The sequence below is a fragment of the Parasteatoda tepidariorum genome, chromosome 7, assembly GCF_982258835.1.
Source record: "Parasteatoda tepidariorum strain Cologne lab strain chromosome 7, Ptep-v5.0, whole genome shotgun sequence".
Lineage (NCBI taxonomy): Eukaryota > Metazoa > Arthropoda > Arachnida > Araneae > Theridiidae > Parasteatoda > Parasteatoda tepidariorum.
The window spans coordinates 86,148,637-86,165,369 of record NC_141761.1 but is presented as its reverse complement, the minus strand read 5'-3'; the positions used below and the strand labels follow the sequence as shown (position 1 = coordinate 86,165,369).

Genomic DNA, 16,733 nt, shown 5'->3' with positions numbered 1-16,733 from the left:
GAACGCTCTATCCCCTGATCCATTGTGGCTTAAGTACAATTGAAAAGAATATTTATACGCAGCATCTGGAGAACAAAATCGCTTGGTACGCTGTAAAAAACCTCAGATTGCTGTAAAAAATACCGGCACTTTAGTGTACCATCTGTAAAATCCATTTTTATCGTTAAATATTATACCGTAGTTTTTAAAGTAAAATTTATTTGGTTAGAGTGATTCAGTGGTTTTGCGGTAATTATTACTGTAAAAATCACAGTGTATCAGATTTTTTGCTCCGTAATATGTTGTTGTTTGTTCCAGAACATGGTAAAAAGGCCTTTTACGGTAAAAAAAAAAGTACCAGTACCCCCCTTTCATACCGTATATTTGATCCGGATTTTTTTACAGTGTAAATTAATATATTGTGCAAAAAATATTATTAGAATTTTTCAACTATGAATCTTTCAACTATATAATATTAATATTGTATTAATTTTCAGTCAATCAATTTTTATTCAATCAAAATTTGATTTTAGGGAGTCACATTAATTATCAGGGATTTGAAAAACGAAGATTTGTTATCAAATAAAACTTGACATTAAGTACTTGTGTATATATTTACTTAGTTGCAGCATTAAAGACATTGCTTATAATATTAGCTCCTAATCGCAGTGAAAAAAACTGCTTATTGATTTACACTTTTAAATAATCAAAATGTTATTATTTGTGATAAGATAAGGAAAAAAATTTTTGTGATAAGATATAGAATAAATTGTGTTTGGGCTGAAATAATTGAAAAGTAAATGAAATAGTTTGAAAAATTAGTCTCTGTAAAACATTCCAGATCAAATTATGGTTAAAAGTATTGGTACTCAGGGTGCCGATACTTTTTACTTTTACCGGAGCATGTTACGGAGCAAAAAATCTGATATACCGTAATTTTTACAGTAATAATTATAATAAAATCCCTGAATCAATCTAATTAAATAAAGAATAATGGGAAAAGTAAGGCATAATATTTTACTGTAAAAATGGATTTTACGAATGATGTACCCAAAGTGCCAGTACTTTATACCGTAATTCGATTCAGGATTTGTACGGTGTATTTGCCATTTATTCGAAGAAAAAGCACTTTATAGTGTAGAAAATAAGTCTTTTATTTAACAATAAACAACTGAGTATTTCAACAAATTTTTTTATTCTGATTTAATTTTAAATACTATTAAATTTTGGTGTAATCCGGAATAAATGTATAGTAATAAATTGCGCGGTAATCTTTACATAACTAAACATTTGAATTTCAAAAGAATGTCATAGAGTTTGCATTTGCAATGCTAAATAATTATTTCTCTGTAGTTTTTTCATAAAAGTAAAATTCTTCCTTTAATGCCAGAGATTTTACTCGGTAATTTGTAGTATATTTTTTTTTACAAATAAATAAATAAATAAAAATAAAAGCGAATTGAATTCCATTATACTTTTTCTCCAATTTAATAACAAATAATGATGGCAAATGAATACTTAAGAGCAATAAGGAAATATGACATGAAAAAAAACAAAAAATCGCTACATTGCAACGAATAAATCTTACAAAAACCTTTACAGTAGCAATGTTAACATCAACGCTCCAGTTAATATTTACGATACATAACACTGTAAGGTAACGGCAATACTTACAGTATCGTTATATGTAACGATTTTCAGTAACTAGCAAAAAATGCAAACAAAAGTAATACTTATTTTCAAGAAAGCAGAGAGCATAAGACTAAGCACTTTTTGTTTTCTACTTCTCGTTACATGCTTTTACATACATTTTAGAAAAGTAACATAATTTTTACTTTTTCGTTACATGTAACAAAAGTACAGGGTTACAAAAGCCACATTTAATTGTGATTTCTTAAACGTTGAAATATAAATTCTGCATTTATTTATTATGAGTAGTCTCAGTGCTATATGGTAGTCTCAATGCTCAGTTCCATAGATATATGGTCATATATTTTTCATTAAAGAGGGCAAAAGTCGCTGAGTCTAGCACTAATTTATTATAAGTTTATTTAAAGATACATAGAAAACTTAAATATTCTAATGATTAAAGTATTAAATAGAATGTTTTAAGAATTAATAACAATCAACTAAGTATTATTGTTATCTTGATAAAATGTGAAAGACGTATCATAAAATGCTAATGTATTTCATACTTTCAACTCGTAAACCATGTGAATAAAATAAATGTAATTACAGATTTATATACTATTAATTATATTCCCTTATATTAATTATTTCTTAATTTATTATATTCTTTTCCATTAATCTTTTCTTTATTTATTATATTCCTTTCTATTAATTATAAATTTAAATTCTTTTACAAACCCAATATAAAATTCTATTACACCCTTACCCCCTATACGCCTTTAAAATACTGAAATCTTTTTTTATCAATAAAATGATAGATTTAGAAAAGCTTATAATGATAAATATTTTGCAAATAAAAAAATGATTTTCTTTCTTAATCAAAAGAAACAAGCATCTTAAGCGTAATATGAAGTATTTCTGGTAATTGCTAGTAAAAAGTAGGGGCAGTCATAAAGATTATAGATTCAGTAAAATGTTTTTGTATCGCGATAAGATCTTGATGATAAGACTTTCTTATTTACGTAGCAGAGAATTTTTCATGAGAGAATATGATAACTTTCCTTATTTGAAGAGAGGTGCACAAGGAGACTATAAAACAAGATTCCCCCCAAACTGAATGTTTAGACAGAAAGATAATCGAAGTTTACTTCTGCATATAAAATAATTTAATAAAATTATTAAAAGAATTTCTAGAGAAAAGTGAGTGTAATATTTTCCTTTTATTTTAAAAATCCTTATTATTAGTATCGCTCATAAATTTGACTGAAAAAAAATGAATATTTACGTTAGTATTAAGAAATTGATTTACTTAAAAAAAATTTTTTAAAGTGTTTCAGATTTAAGTCATGTATAGTGTATCAATTTAATTTAAATATCAAATATTATTGCTTAATAAGATTATTTTTACTATGGTTTTTCTAATTTTTCTATAAATTTGTGCATGGAAAAAATTTTCTTAACAAAGAAAATTAACAATTAAATAACAGAAAATAGGCGCAGTGTTAGTTATTTTGTTCTGAAAATTTTTCTGATTTTTTTTATTGCAATGTAACTTTTTTAATAGTCTATCTGATTGAGAAAAATGTATGGTCAAAACTACCGGAACATGGTAAAATTTACGGTATTTCTGGGTCAATGGGAGCACCAAAAAGTTCAATAATTTTTACTGAAGCGCTTTATTAATAATTTTAGATTATTTTATAACATGCAATAAAATTTTATAGTTTTATCATGACATCTTTCAACTTGGCATAAATACCATTTATGCTGTAATTTTTTTTGTTTATTTTTTTACTAAAAATTAAAATTAGAAAATTTTTTTTATTTTTTGTACTTTTTTGCTTATTGGTTGTATTTTTTTAATAAATATGTGGTAATAAAAACTATAATTTTGAAAACCTGTATTTCAAATAAACTTTTAGCTGGTAAATTGGAAATCGGTAATTAAATAGGTAAATTGGTAATTGGTAATTCAATTACGGTATACTTCGGTTTATTAACCAGACTTATGGTTTCTTAGACCAAAAATGTCATAGCCATTCAGTATAGTAACTATACCTGGATTTTTTTTTCTCAGCTGATGTTAGGTAAAAGTGAAAGTATTGAAAAATATAAAATGCCTTATTTTTTAAAATAAAACAAGCTACTTTATAGTATTAAGTTATGTTTTCAATTAAGTTGTGTCTTAAAGACGTATTTTTATGATTATGTGAAACTTAGAAATTGTAGTAATATTTTAAGATGTTTAAGTGAAAGTAATAAAATTTTAAAAGCTTCACAATGTATATGCTACAATAAATCAACGGTTATATACATTCTCTATAATGGACGAAATGGTAGCTCCGGGGTTCGTTTCCCGATGAAGTGACCCAGGTTTCAATCCTAGTGGAGGCTTGTTGATGGGATTTCTGTTCCCGGTTCGCACCAATCGGACGTAAAATATCTTTAATAATTTACAGATCATGGGTTGGAATCCCTTTGCCGTCATGCGTTTCATGATTTTCCTCTCCATGTAACTCAAATGCTTTCATCACAAAGTCCTACACGAAGGCTAGTTTGTCTCAATCCTTGATTCATGCGCTTTCTCGTCTTCCGGATTGAGTTCAAAATTGAAAGGCTGCGAAGCTGAACATTGATAGATAAAAACTCAACATTTGGGTCGGCTTTTCACAGCCGGTTATAAAATAAAACGAATTTGTTGCTTTTAGGTTAACTGTTTTACTTTAAATATAAAGTAATACGTTTTTACCAGAAATAACTTGACGAACATTTAAAAAAAATTGCCAATAGAAGATGCAGATTTTCGAAATGAAATAATAAAGAAAAAAAATTTTAATCTTTAATATATGACTGATAGCCATAGACGAACGTTTGCTGCAACGTGTTTCTGAATGTACCTCACTTGTTATATACTATGTAAATAAATATAAAATGTTTTTTTATTAGAATGAACCCTATATTGCTAAAAAAAGTTTTTGTTTACAAAATCGGGCACTTTCACTATAAAATAAAGCAATGATTTAAAATGATATACTCGTTAAAACATTGATTTCTCAATATTATAAACACGCGACAGCTCATAACTCTGTCTACATCTGATGAATCAAATTTAACTTAAATCTGCTGATTTAGACAGATGTAATCTAAATCTGATTAAATCCGTCTGACCTATTCTATAGTTTTATCAGTTCTGTTTACCAACTTAAAATAACGAGAATTACTTCTGGTAGTAAAAGTACATTCATTATAAAAATTCAAGATACATATTTAACATATTTTCGTTCATAAAACAGCATCTAATGATGTCTGCAAAAGGAAAAATAAATTTGCATGAAGAACTAGACATTTAATGATAGGGGAGAAAAATAAATTTTTCAGAACAAGTTAAAAGTTACTAAATCAAGGAAAAGTGTTTTATTTGTCAATAAAGTTCAATTTAATATTTTTTAAGTATCCAAGGTAAATCTAACTTTCCTTTACTGCTTAAATACAAGCTTATTTTTAATAAATGTAACTTCTTTACTAGCCAACCAGACATCGATATTTTCAATCTTGAGTTATTTCAATTAAAAATGACGTCAAATAAAATTATTTCAAACATAACTAAATGAAATGGGGGGGGGGGAAACCTGACTGTAAAAAAATTATGACGGCGTAATACAAAAAAATTAGATATACGATATGCGTATATTGCTAAGACAATAAGAATAGCTCTTAGTTGGAAAGTGCTCCTTTCTTATTTACTCTTTTTACAGGCTAAGATTGTTCTTTAAAAAACAGTAACTAAACTAAACCAGCAAATAAGACTATTCTAAAAAAGATTATTTTCAAGGCAAAGTTAGTAACTGTCAAAGAGTGTCAATTTCTAAGAATGTCATTAAGAAAAAAATGCTAAAAATGATTTCAAAGAAAGTTATGGAAAAGAAATTAAGTACTCCTACAAAAAAGGTATGATGAACAGTGTTAACGATCTATTTTGATGATATTGTGTGTTATATGTTTCTAAAGTATACACCAAATTTTAAAAGATTTTTGAGGGAAAAAAAAGATTATTTATTGTAATATAAATATAAAACATGGATATAAAATTACTTAACTAAGCAGTTCAACATTCATTTTTATTTATTGATTAGGATTTTTATTGAAAGGATAATGTTCAAGTTATTGTTTTTCTATTATTGAAATGATGATGTTTAAATTAATGAAAGGATGATGTTCAAATTATTGGTTTTCAATTTTTGAAAGAAATATTTTAAAATTATACGTTTTCAATTATTGAAAGAATGATTTTTAAATCTATGGTTTTCAATTAGTTAGGTTTTCAATCAGTTAAAGAATTATTTTAAAATTACTGGTTTTCAATTATTAAAAGAATGGTTTTCAATAATTGAAAGAACAATTTTCAAATTAATAATTTTTAATTATTGAAGGGATATTATCAAATTAGATGTTTTTAATTATTAAAAGGAGGATTTTCAAATTATTTGTTTTCAATTATTGAAAGGATGATTTTCTAATTATTGTTTTTCATTTGTTGAAAGGATGATTTTCTAATTATTGTTTTTCATTTGTTGAAAGGATGATTTTCTAATTATTTGTTTTCAATTATTGAAAAATTGATGTTTAAGTTATAGGCTTTTTTTAATACTGAAAGGACGATTTAAAAATTATTGGTTTTTAATTATTGGAAAAAAGATTTTTAAATAACTAATTTTACGTTATTGGGTGGATAAAAAGGTGATGATTTAAAATTGTTTATTGACAATAAAATTGTTTTACTTATTTTCAGACGATGGGGTTGAAGAGTTCTGATGATTCCAGGCCTACGACATGGCTTGATGAAATCCCTGATGAAGAAAAAGACGCAATAAAAGAGGTGAATATATTATTGTTAAATATTAAACAAAAAATATCAAAATTTTAATTGAAAACATTAGTAATTAGCATAATTTAATTCGGTAAAAATAATGTTATTTTATGAAATAAAATATTTAAATATTGCTCCTGAGCAATACGGTTTTAGCAACAAAAAATAACGTAGTTTAAATAAATTTCACTTGATTTTGTCTTCCCGTTAGATAGAAATAACCATATGAAATTTATCGGGATTTAATTATTTTTAAAAATCATAATTCTTCTTGTTTATTTTAGTTAAAAGCACGTACTTTAACTGAAGTATCTGATAAGATGTTGGAGGATCCAAGTTTATTTTATCGCTTTTTGAAAGGTAAGCACTTAATATCTTTTTTTGAATGGAAAGCACTTAAACTCTTTTTTCACTGTAAGAAAATTTTCGGAAAAAATGGCTAAATAACAATCTATTTAATTGTTGTTTTACCATATTTAAACAAAACAGTCAAATAACCATAAATAAGATGGTAATGAAACTATTAACAGTGAAGAAAATCGTTTATTAACTATTTTTTTAACCTAAAACGGTTAAATAACAGGAATTTTCTCGCACCAATTAAGCCCACTTGGTGAAGAAATTTAGTTCCTTGCGTACATATTACAGCCTAGAGCAGGGGTGGCGAACCTTTATACACCAGCCTTGATGAGGTCATAGACGTGCCGTCAAATAATTTTGACTATTGGGAAAATATTTATACTAAATACTATCAACTCAAAACTCATTATTTACATTGAAAAAAAAATTTGCATTGTCTCAGCTATACGCGTAATTCAACTTAAAGTAACATCACTGTGACTTCTGTTGTTGCAGATTAGATGAGAAATAACTTATATTAGGTTGTAAGATGTTAGTTTAAGCAGGACTGTTAATTTGTTCGCTAGTTATTTATTGAGAGCTTTTTTTTTATGGTTATTAATTGTTTTTTTTAGCATTAATTGTTAATTTTTTATTAATAATTGTTTATTATTTTGTGTGTTTTTTGTGAATTTTAATTTAATTGTTACATATACTTCATAGTGTAATACCATTTGTGTAATAACAAATGTGATCGGTGGCGTGCCCGAAATAATGTGTCGGGTGCCATAATTGGCACGCGTGCCATTGGTTCGCCATTCCTGGCCTAGAGAGCTAATCTGTCAATCTCATGACCGACAGAACGGGGATTTGAGTTCGAGCGTTGGCACATCCATTCTCTTTAACCCACATGAAGAATTTTAAGTGTCCGGCATTCTTCAATGTCCATTATTTAACGAGAAGCCTAACTCCTACGTCCAGTTAAATTTTTTTTTCTATGGTTTTGAAACCTTGGTAGCTATAAATGATTAAAAACCCGTATAGTTTTGTGTCCGTAATTTTATAACCATACAAGTTGTAAACGGTTTCAAAATCATAAAGGTGAAAAATATTGCGCGCGTTAAAATTTAAGGTTAATCGGATAGACAGACCGCTGCCGGTTATTTTACCATAATTATTACCCAAGATATCTCCGAAATTAATAAGAAACATTCAAACTTGCACTTAATTAGACTAAAATATTAACTTTCGATTCATTACAAGAACGCAGCGAAATGTTCATACGGAAATATTGTATTCCATTTTCATTGCCGAAATTAAACTTTTAAAATGCAAATGTATCGAAAATCGATACAAAATTAACATTTCACTTACTGATATTAAATATAAAAATATTTTATTTCTACTCATTGATAAGATTGAATTTTAAAGGCAAATGCGTCGGTAACCAAAACATGGATAAATATTTTCCCATACAGATATTATGTAAGAAAATATTTCCTTCCTATTCATTGCTAAAATTTAAAAACTATGAATTAAATGCTTAAATCATAGATGATATTTTTCAATCAACAATAATTTCATTTCCCAATTTTATTTAAAGCTAGAGATTTCAACATGAAGAATGCTGAATCTATGTTGAGAAAAGTAAGTGTGTAAGTAAAGTAAGTAATACCGGAATTATTAATAAAAAATTTCAATTTCAAAAAATATTAATGATTTCTAATTATGTTTTCACTTATCAATTGTCCTGGCTCCGCTAATGTGTTTTAATTCAGTCTGTTTAACTTAATGTCACTGATAAACAGTAACTAAAACTAGAAACGGATATTATTATTAATGTTAGATTTTAGTTATCTATTACTTATAGTTAATTATAATGATAATTATAAAGTTCGTAATTATTAGTAATCTTTAATAATAACTAATAATAATTATTAATAATTATTAACTTCATGTGTAAATATTATCAAAAGTCATTGTTACTACTTTAACCAAATTATATAAGGAAATAATTACTGTCCCATATGAATAGAATAAATACTTTATGTTTTTATTTTATTAAATAAAATTTGAAACACTTATTCCTCTTTATTGAACAAAACTAAATGTAACTCACTTAAAATGTATTCATTTATATTATATTTATATCAAATTACATGACAAAAAGAATTAAAATCACAAATTTTCTTGTTAGATCAGAAATTGAATAAAATACAAGAAAATTATGTTTTTCACCCTATTTTTCAAAAAAGATATTTTAAGCAACTTATTTTTTTTGTATTTATTTATGCAAAGTATCCGTATAAAATTTAGAAAACTATTTACAAAAATAAGGTCTATAATAACGTTATTTCATAAACTAAATATATTTTTGTTTGCTGTTTTTCTATGAAATAAGTAATTTAATAATTAAATAATTTACGTATAAAAATTATAATTTAACAATAATTTAATTATAAAAATTATAATTTAATTATAAACATCATAATTTAATTACAAACATCATAATTTAATTATAAACATCATAATTTAATTATTATTTAATAATAAAAATAAATTTAAATGATTTAAAATCTGCTATTAACCTTTTAACCTATTAACTCGTGTACTAATTAATTTCTTTTTTACATTTCTCATAGTAAAACGAAAATTTCCACATTCACGAAAACATATGAACAGTATATTATCCAAAATTATGTTTTATTTTTAAAAATCGAAAGTGATATTTACATTAGAAAATATTAATTTAATTTAAACTCTAGTATATATGATTTTACAACTGTATGATTTTAGCACATTTCATGGAGGAAGGAGTACAATATAGATACTATCCTGACTGACTATCAACTTCCCGAAGTAAGTAAATTTTTAATCAAACATGAGAATTCAAAATTAGATATGATAAAATGATAAAAATGTAAAATAAATAAATAAAAAAATAAGGAATACTTCACACAAAAAAGTTGTACTATTTTGTAAGCACTGTCTTATACGTGAATATAAAAGCTGCATAATTTCGAAATCATTTAGTCTGACAATTTCAATTCTTGTAACCTTACCTTGCATGTTCCTAACTTTGCAAGGCAAATTGTTCATTTTTTTAAAACAAAACTCAGAATCCCGTGGAATCCAAATGCTTTTTTTGGCATTAACTCGCGCATTGTATGCAATAAAAAGTAACTAAATCAAAAGTAACTTAAGTAACTAGCGTTGGTTGCCCTCACAAGGTTTATAATAGAGATAATTCTGACTGAAAAGACAAAAGCTATATTCTTTAATTTTAACTCTAGAATCTTTTTAAGTAGGTATAAAAGGGAATCGAAATAATCAAATCAAAATAAATAAAGCGTCAATTAATTAAATTTAATTAAATTATAATTAATATAAGGGTTAATAATTATGTCTAACCAATATTGTCAATAATCAAATCAAATCAAATCCTGCCAATAATCAAACCAAAATCAATTTTAAGATAAAATATTTGTTATGTAATGTTAACTGCTTATTCATATTGTTTATTGATGTATTTTCAAAAATAACCTATAGGATCAAGAATTATAATTATACAAAATTATCTGTGGCTTTTTATAGGTTCTTGCGATGTATGCACCAATAAATGTGATTGGTCAAGATAAGGATGGTTGTCCAGTAATCTATTCCGGGCTTGGAAAGGCAGACGATAAAGGCCAGTAAAATATTTAAATTTTGTCTAATCTAATCAAAGTAAAATTATAGATTACATCATTTTTGGTACTGATTATTAATTTAAGGTACCCGACTGAGTGAAAATCGGCAATTTTGACGAAAATTTCGTTATTTTATTATTATTTTCACCCATATTTGATCGTTAGTTCAATAGCTTTCTAAAACACTTAAATTTTTGTTCTCCGACTTTTAGAAATGAAACTAATGTAAAACGGTAGTAAATTACAAATTACGAAACCGGAAGTAAATTCCCAAAACCGAAACTGATTTTTTTTCTTATGTTTCAACATTTTAACCTTTTCTTAATTTGAAAATCAATATTTTTAAATCAAAAAAATTAATCTTCAGTAATCAATTTTCGAATTATAAATTTTTCCTTGCATTCTAAATGCCTTTTCTAATGAATAATTTTGAGAAAATGTGATTCTTACACATTGCAAAAGAAAGTTTATTTTAGAATTCTTTGAAATTTCATATGCAGATTTAGAATAATGTTAGTAATGTGTTGAAATAAAATTTAAGGTTTAACTATGAATTTGTTATTTTTATTCAAGCTTTAAGTACAAATATTTAAAAAATTTCTTTAAAAAACCAATATTTAACAATATATTTGGTACTATTTTATTGGTTTTTAAAAAAAAAAAATTTTAAGATTTTGGTTCAAAACACTATCACATTATAAATCCAAAAAAAAAATATTTCGAAATTTATGCATTACAATTTGTTGCAAAGTTGTTAGCGTGACATGAACAATTTGTTGTCAAATTTGAATTTATTTGGAAAAATGTCTTATGAATTTGCAAATTTAAATTTATAATTTTAGGACCCCAAATTAGTAAAAATAATACATTTAAACCCTTGTATTAAAAAGTAATTTTGTGAAAACCAGTCGGATACCTTATTATTATCCATTAATTTTATTTAAATTTTATTAAATTGCTGATTATTTCAAGTAAATTCAAAGTAAAAACAAGGTTATGTAACTTATTAATAGTAGGGGAGAGTGGGGTCAATTGTAAAATTTTTTGCTTAACTATTTTTAACTAACAAAAACTCCAATATATTATTAGTATTAATTGACAGACGAGTAAAGTAGACTATCCTCTACTAGAAAAAAAAATAAATACCTTATTTTAAATGTTATTATATTAGTGATTAACAATTTTTGACAGTCGCGCACATGTTACAATTGTCCCCACTTACAGGGTCAATTGTAACAGTTCATAAATTCAACTAAAACATAGTTAATTATACATATTATCATAGTTGTGATATATTTTTTTATTGATCAAAATAGTAATGATATTTTAGGAGTAAAAATAATAATGAGCAGAGACCTAAAGGGTTAAACTTTTAACTTTAAAGGGTTAAAAATTTTAATTTATGCTGTGAAAGGTGACAAATGAAATAATGCACATGCAACATAATATAAATGATATAGGAAACTATTGGTGGTTCTTAAAGAGTTAAGTAATGGTTTATAAACATAAGATTACTTATTTTCAGCTGTTACAGTCGTCCCTTTACTTATTGTTACAATCGTCCCCAAGTCGCCATTTCAGCTTCATTTGTTAAAAACAATGCTATTTAATTAACAAAACTAATCTTTTTTTTCTTAAAATGTTAATTAAGGTGTCCACTTACATATTCGGTTAATAATTTTTATTTGTTTAAACAAAATTACTATGTTACAATATAATATTCCAACACCAAAAAAAGTACTTACGTAGCGTGAAAATATCTTTTGTGATATAACTCTTTCAAAAGTACATAAAAATGGTTGCCAGCAGGGGTGTACATGTAGATTTATTAAATACACCTTGTGCGCCACGTAGGAACCGAATCTAGAACCCGACACTCGAAATATTTGCTCTGTTACAATCGTACCCTGTTACAATTGACCCCACTCTCCCCTACTTATAGTTTGCAATTTAGCGGAAATTTCTTACAAGATCTATTACATAATATTTTTAAAAGTAAAACTGTTATAAACTATCAGTAGAATGAGCTGAAACCTATTTCATCTGAAATTCCGCATCATAGAAATTATTGGAATTGTGCTTTGAAGACATTTGAGCACAACGAATTATTCTACAGTTACAAAAATTAGAAAAACAGCCAGATATTTAAGTCATTACGCACTGTTAGAAATTTCCCTGAAAAAATGGGTAAATGACAATTTATTGAATGGTTATTTTACCATATTTAATCGAAACAGTCAAATAACCATAAATAAAATGGTAGTCAAACTGTTAAATTTGAGAAAAACTGTTTATTAACTGCTTTCACCTAATACGGTATAACAACCACAATTTTGAGGCACCAACTAGAACGACCTAATGAATCTACTTAGTTGTTTGCAAAAGCGCACATAACAAAGCCGAGCGGGCTTATCTGTCAATCTCATGACCGGCAGAACTTGAGTTCGAGTCCTAGTGTTGACATCACAATATTTCCCCACATAAACATTCAACACATAAAGATTTTCCAATGTCCGGCACTCTCCAATGCCCATTACCTTACGAAAAGCCGAGCTCCTATATCTAGTTATATAATAATTTTTTTTTTACGTTTTTGAAAAATGCTAGTTGTAAATGGTTAGAAAACCGTGAAGTTTTGTTTTCATGGTTTTATAACCATACTTTTTATAAATTGTTTCAAAGCCATAAAGGAAAAAAAAAATTCTTTATGGTAAACTTAACGGTTAATCGGATGGACAGACAGCTGCCAGTTATTTTACCATAATTTTAGAATGAAAATTTTAACAGTGTGATGACGAACATTATTTTATGAATTTAAGACAGTATTACAATTACTCAAAAAATATTGATTACTCCTTTTCTAATAAAAGAACAACATATATTTGGTTCATAATGCCTACTCAAAAATAACTCAAATATATTTTAGCTTATTTTATACTTATTATGCGTACATGGAACTTTTCTGAAAATGAATCGCAATAAATGCTTCTATACAGCATTACCGAGTATTTCTTGCCTGATTTTATCTGAAAGATTTGAATGAAAAGAAAAAAAATTAGAAGACGTAGAAATCACGGAAATCATTTGGTATCCGTTCGAACAGTAAAAGTTCATTCCAAAATGGAGAAATAAAATCTTTTTTTCAATAATCATTTGCGAATCCGATAATAAAATAAAATTAATAGAATAAACATAATGATAAGAAAGGAGACTTATGTTAATTAATCGCATATTATTTACGAGGAAAATATATCGTGAATTGTTTTATATATTTTGTGATCCAATTTTCTTTTTTCAAATTGTATTGAAATTTTAAAATTAAAAAAAAATGTAAGCGAGATTAATTGTGAGATAAAATATTTCGAACGTTTTAAAATCTAAGTTTATAGCTAGCTTACAAATATTATAAGCTTTAAGTTTGCTATCTTGCTATCTGAATGCTAACATGTAGCGGATTTAAAAATGATCAAAATTTTTTAAATTTTTAAAAGAAATTAAGATTTTTTGAAAAAATGACCCATCTGGCAAAATGTTTCAGCCTAGATAAAAATTATTTCGATTCTTTTAAAATTTTTATAATCCTAAATAATGCATTTTAAAAATTTTCCAAAAAATTAATAAAAAACTACAACAATACTGTATTTTTTTTATTTAATTGTTTGTTAACTGATCTATCCACATGCATTTTTGGATTAGAGGGCAATGCTTCAAGAGGGGTAAAATCCAAAACTTGAGCAACAATAAATAAGAAGAGTCAATGAGCAACCCTTAACATAGTTTTTCGAAGCTCTGTCGCCAAGGAAAATAAAAAAAGTCACAGTTTAAGTGCCTTTTACTTGAAGCAAAACGATTATTTCAAACTTTATGTATCATCTTGTTGCGAAGAATTATCTGGGCTTTAGAACGGATAAATAATTAAAAGACAAAAAGGTTATTAAATGTCAAAAAACTTTTCCTTTTAAAGGTTTTTAAACTTTTTCACGATTCACCAATTTTGCCACATTTTCTCACCTAGAAGAAAATTATCAAAATCTCTACTCTATTATCAGTTTCTGCAAATTTTCCTGGGCCCAGGTAATGCAGCCTTGGAGTAAGTTTTTAAACATTAAAAAATTCGATCAGAAATGCCATTTTCAAAATAAGTATGAATAGCGCTAGCTTTAGATAGGCTAAACTTGTCCTAACAATCATGATCTATCCTATGTTGAAAACTCACTAAAGTTGTGGAAATAGCATATTATTCACTAAATAGCACCATTTCTTACTGCGGCGAAGCCTAAGTTTTGTAACACAATATCATAATGCTTTTACAGGTATTCTGAACTCTGTGAAGAAGATTGAAATATTTAAACTGAATTTATTGCGAACAGAAACAGCAATAGACATGTTAAAAAAAGAAAATGAAAAGGTAAACTAGAGAAATATAGTTTATATATTGTAATGGTTGTAACGCTATGAGTGAGAGTGAAAACTTAATCGATTTTTATAGCCAGAAATTTTAAGCAAATATTTTTTATTTTTTGTGTTAGATAATATGTTTTTAATTCTTTTTACAGTAATTGTATACATATATTCAGTAGTTATGATCTATCAATAAATTGCACAAAAATATAATATTTTCACATTACCATAATACTATCATTAACATACACTGTAAAAAATACCCATTATTGCTTCGTAATTTTTCCGTATATTTAACAGTTAGTCAAACTAATCACTAATGAATTAAAACCGTTTAGTTTCTGCTATGCAGTTTTGAGTTCCATTATATAAATTTACATTTTTTTATTCATTTTACGATTATTTTCTATGTTAGATCTTACATTTTAGCAAATAGTTTATAATTTTAAACGTTATGTAAATAAAACTGTGATTCAACTCCATTGTGAAATTGATACACTATAGAAGCAAAATTCTCTCTATGATAACTTCTTCATAATAATGCACGTAATTAAGGGCACAAAGCACGAGCCTCCAAATGAAGTGACGGAGATTTTAATCCCAACAATGATTTGTTGATACAAACTCTGCTGACATAAAATATTTATCTCAGGTGTGAGTACAGATTTACTTTATACCTTTTACATAGAAATCTTATTTCTATATGGTGAAAGTCTGAGACACAGATTCATTTTCTTGAAATTATTATTTGTCACAGTATACTTCACTGTTTTTATCTGTAGATATTTTTTATAGACTGTAGAAAATCGCTTATTACAATAGTCCAATATTTAACTCATCAACTTATGTAATAAAGTTTTTTTAATATGAAGTCATACAATTGTACATCACAAACTCTTAAATATATTTTTAAACAGAAAGCATGCTTTGAAAACTTTTTATTACTCACTCATAATATTACAATCTATTATTATCATTACTATTATTATTATTATTCCTCTATTTAGATAAAAAATATCTTTACAAAAAGTAATTTCTAAAGCACGAGGATCTAAAATATATAATGACATATTATAAAATTGTATGATAAACCATATAAAACTTAAAATAAAATTCAAAAATTTAGTTAATTTTCATTAAAAAAAATTTTCTTCGTAAATTATAAAACTCAAATATGCTATGTAATTAGTGCAGACGATATTTTAAGTTAAGAAATCATACACAAAACCGTACTTTCCCTGAATAATGATACCTTTTTTACAATGAATTTAGATTTCTGACCCCGGAAATATAGAAGCTAGCCGCAATCTAGAAAATATAATCCTAATAGTTTGATCAGGAAAGCGGTTCGAAGTTCCAATTAACCTTAATGTTAATTTTAGTTTTTATGTATTTCGTCATATCTTGATGATTTTTTAACAAATTTAAACATTTTTGAACACAATTACGAAATTCTTTTACTCAAAGATTATGAAAAAAAAATTAGTAAATGTTTATTATTTTGTTTAATAATAGTCAAAAAAATTTTAAATTGTGAGGTATACAATTTTTACATCATTTTAAAGTATTTAATTTTACATCGCAAAATTCAAAACTAGAGCAAAATCGGTCGAATAGTTTCTGAGAAGTCATATTTTGAAAAAGTCGTATTTTTAACAAATTTGAGGTCGTCTCCTCGGGCCATTAAGATAGAGTCCCTAGACGTGAAGATCATTGAATCGAACGTTATTCAGGGTGGTCCTTTTTATAGTTTTGACTACAAGGACATGAAATTATCACTTTTCTGAGAATAACCCACACAAAAGTTCTTTTTAATTGTCTTTGTATGA

The 16,733-nt window shown here is 26.1% G+C and overlaps 1 protein-coding gene across 2 annotated transcripts in view; it reads left to right on the top strand.

Moving 5' to 3' along the window:
* Window positions 1–2,649: 2,649 nt before the first annotated feature.
* LOC107438702 (SEC14-like protein 2) overlaps window positions 2,650–16,733 on the top strand; it is a 35,524-nt gene continuing 21,440 nt past the window's right edge. Inside the window, exons 1-7 of one of the 2 annotated variants that reach the window (XM_016051028.4) lie at window positions 2,650–2,808; window positions 6,398–6,484; window positions 6,760–6,835; window positions 8,418–8,461; window positions 9,611–9,673; window positions 10,409–10,502; window positions 14,817–14,911. In XM_016051028.4, coding sequence (XP_015906514.2) covers window positions 6,401–6,484; window positions 6,760–6,835; window positions 8,418–8,461; window positions 9,611–9,673; window positions 10,409–10,502; window positions 14,817–14,911 — 456 coding nt within the window. In that variant the 5' untranslated portion in view covers window positions 2,650–2,808; window positions 6,398–6,400. Of the gene's footprint in view, window positions 2,809–5,342; window positions 5,557–6,397; window positions 6,485–6,759; window positions 6,836–8,417; window positions 8,462–9,610; window positions 9,674–10,408; window positions 10,503–14,816; window positions 14,912–16,733 lie in introns of those variants that run through there. The other variant, XM_043049355.3, reaches the window with a different exon arrangement.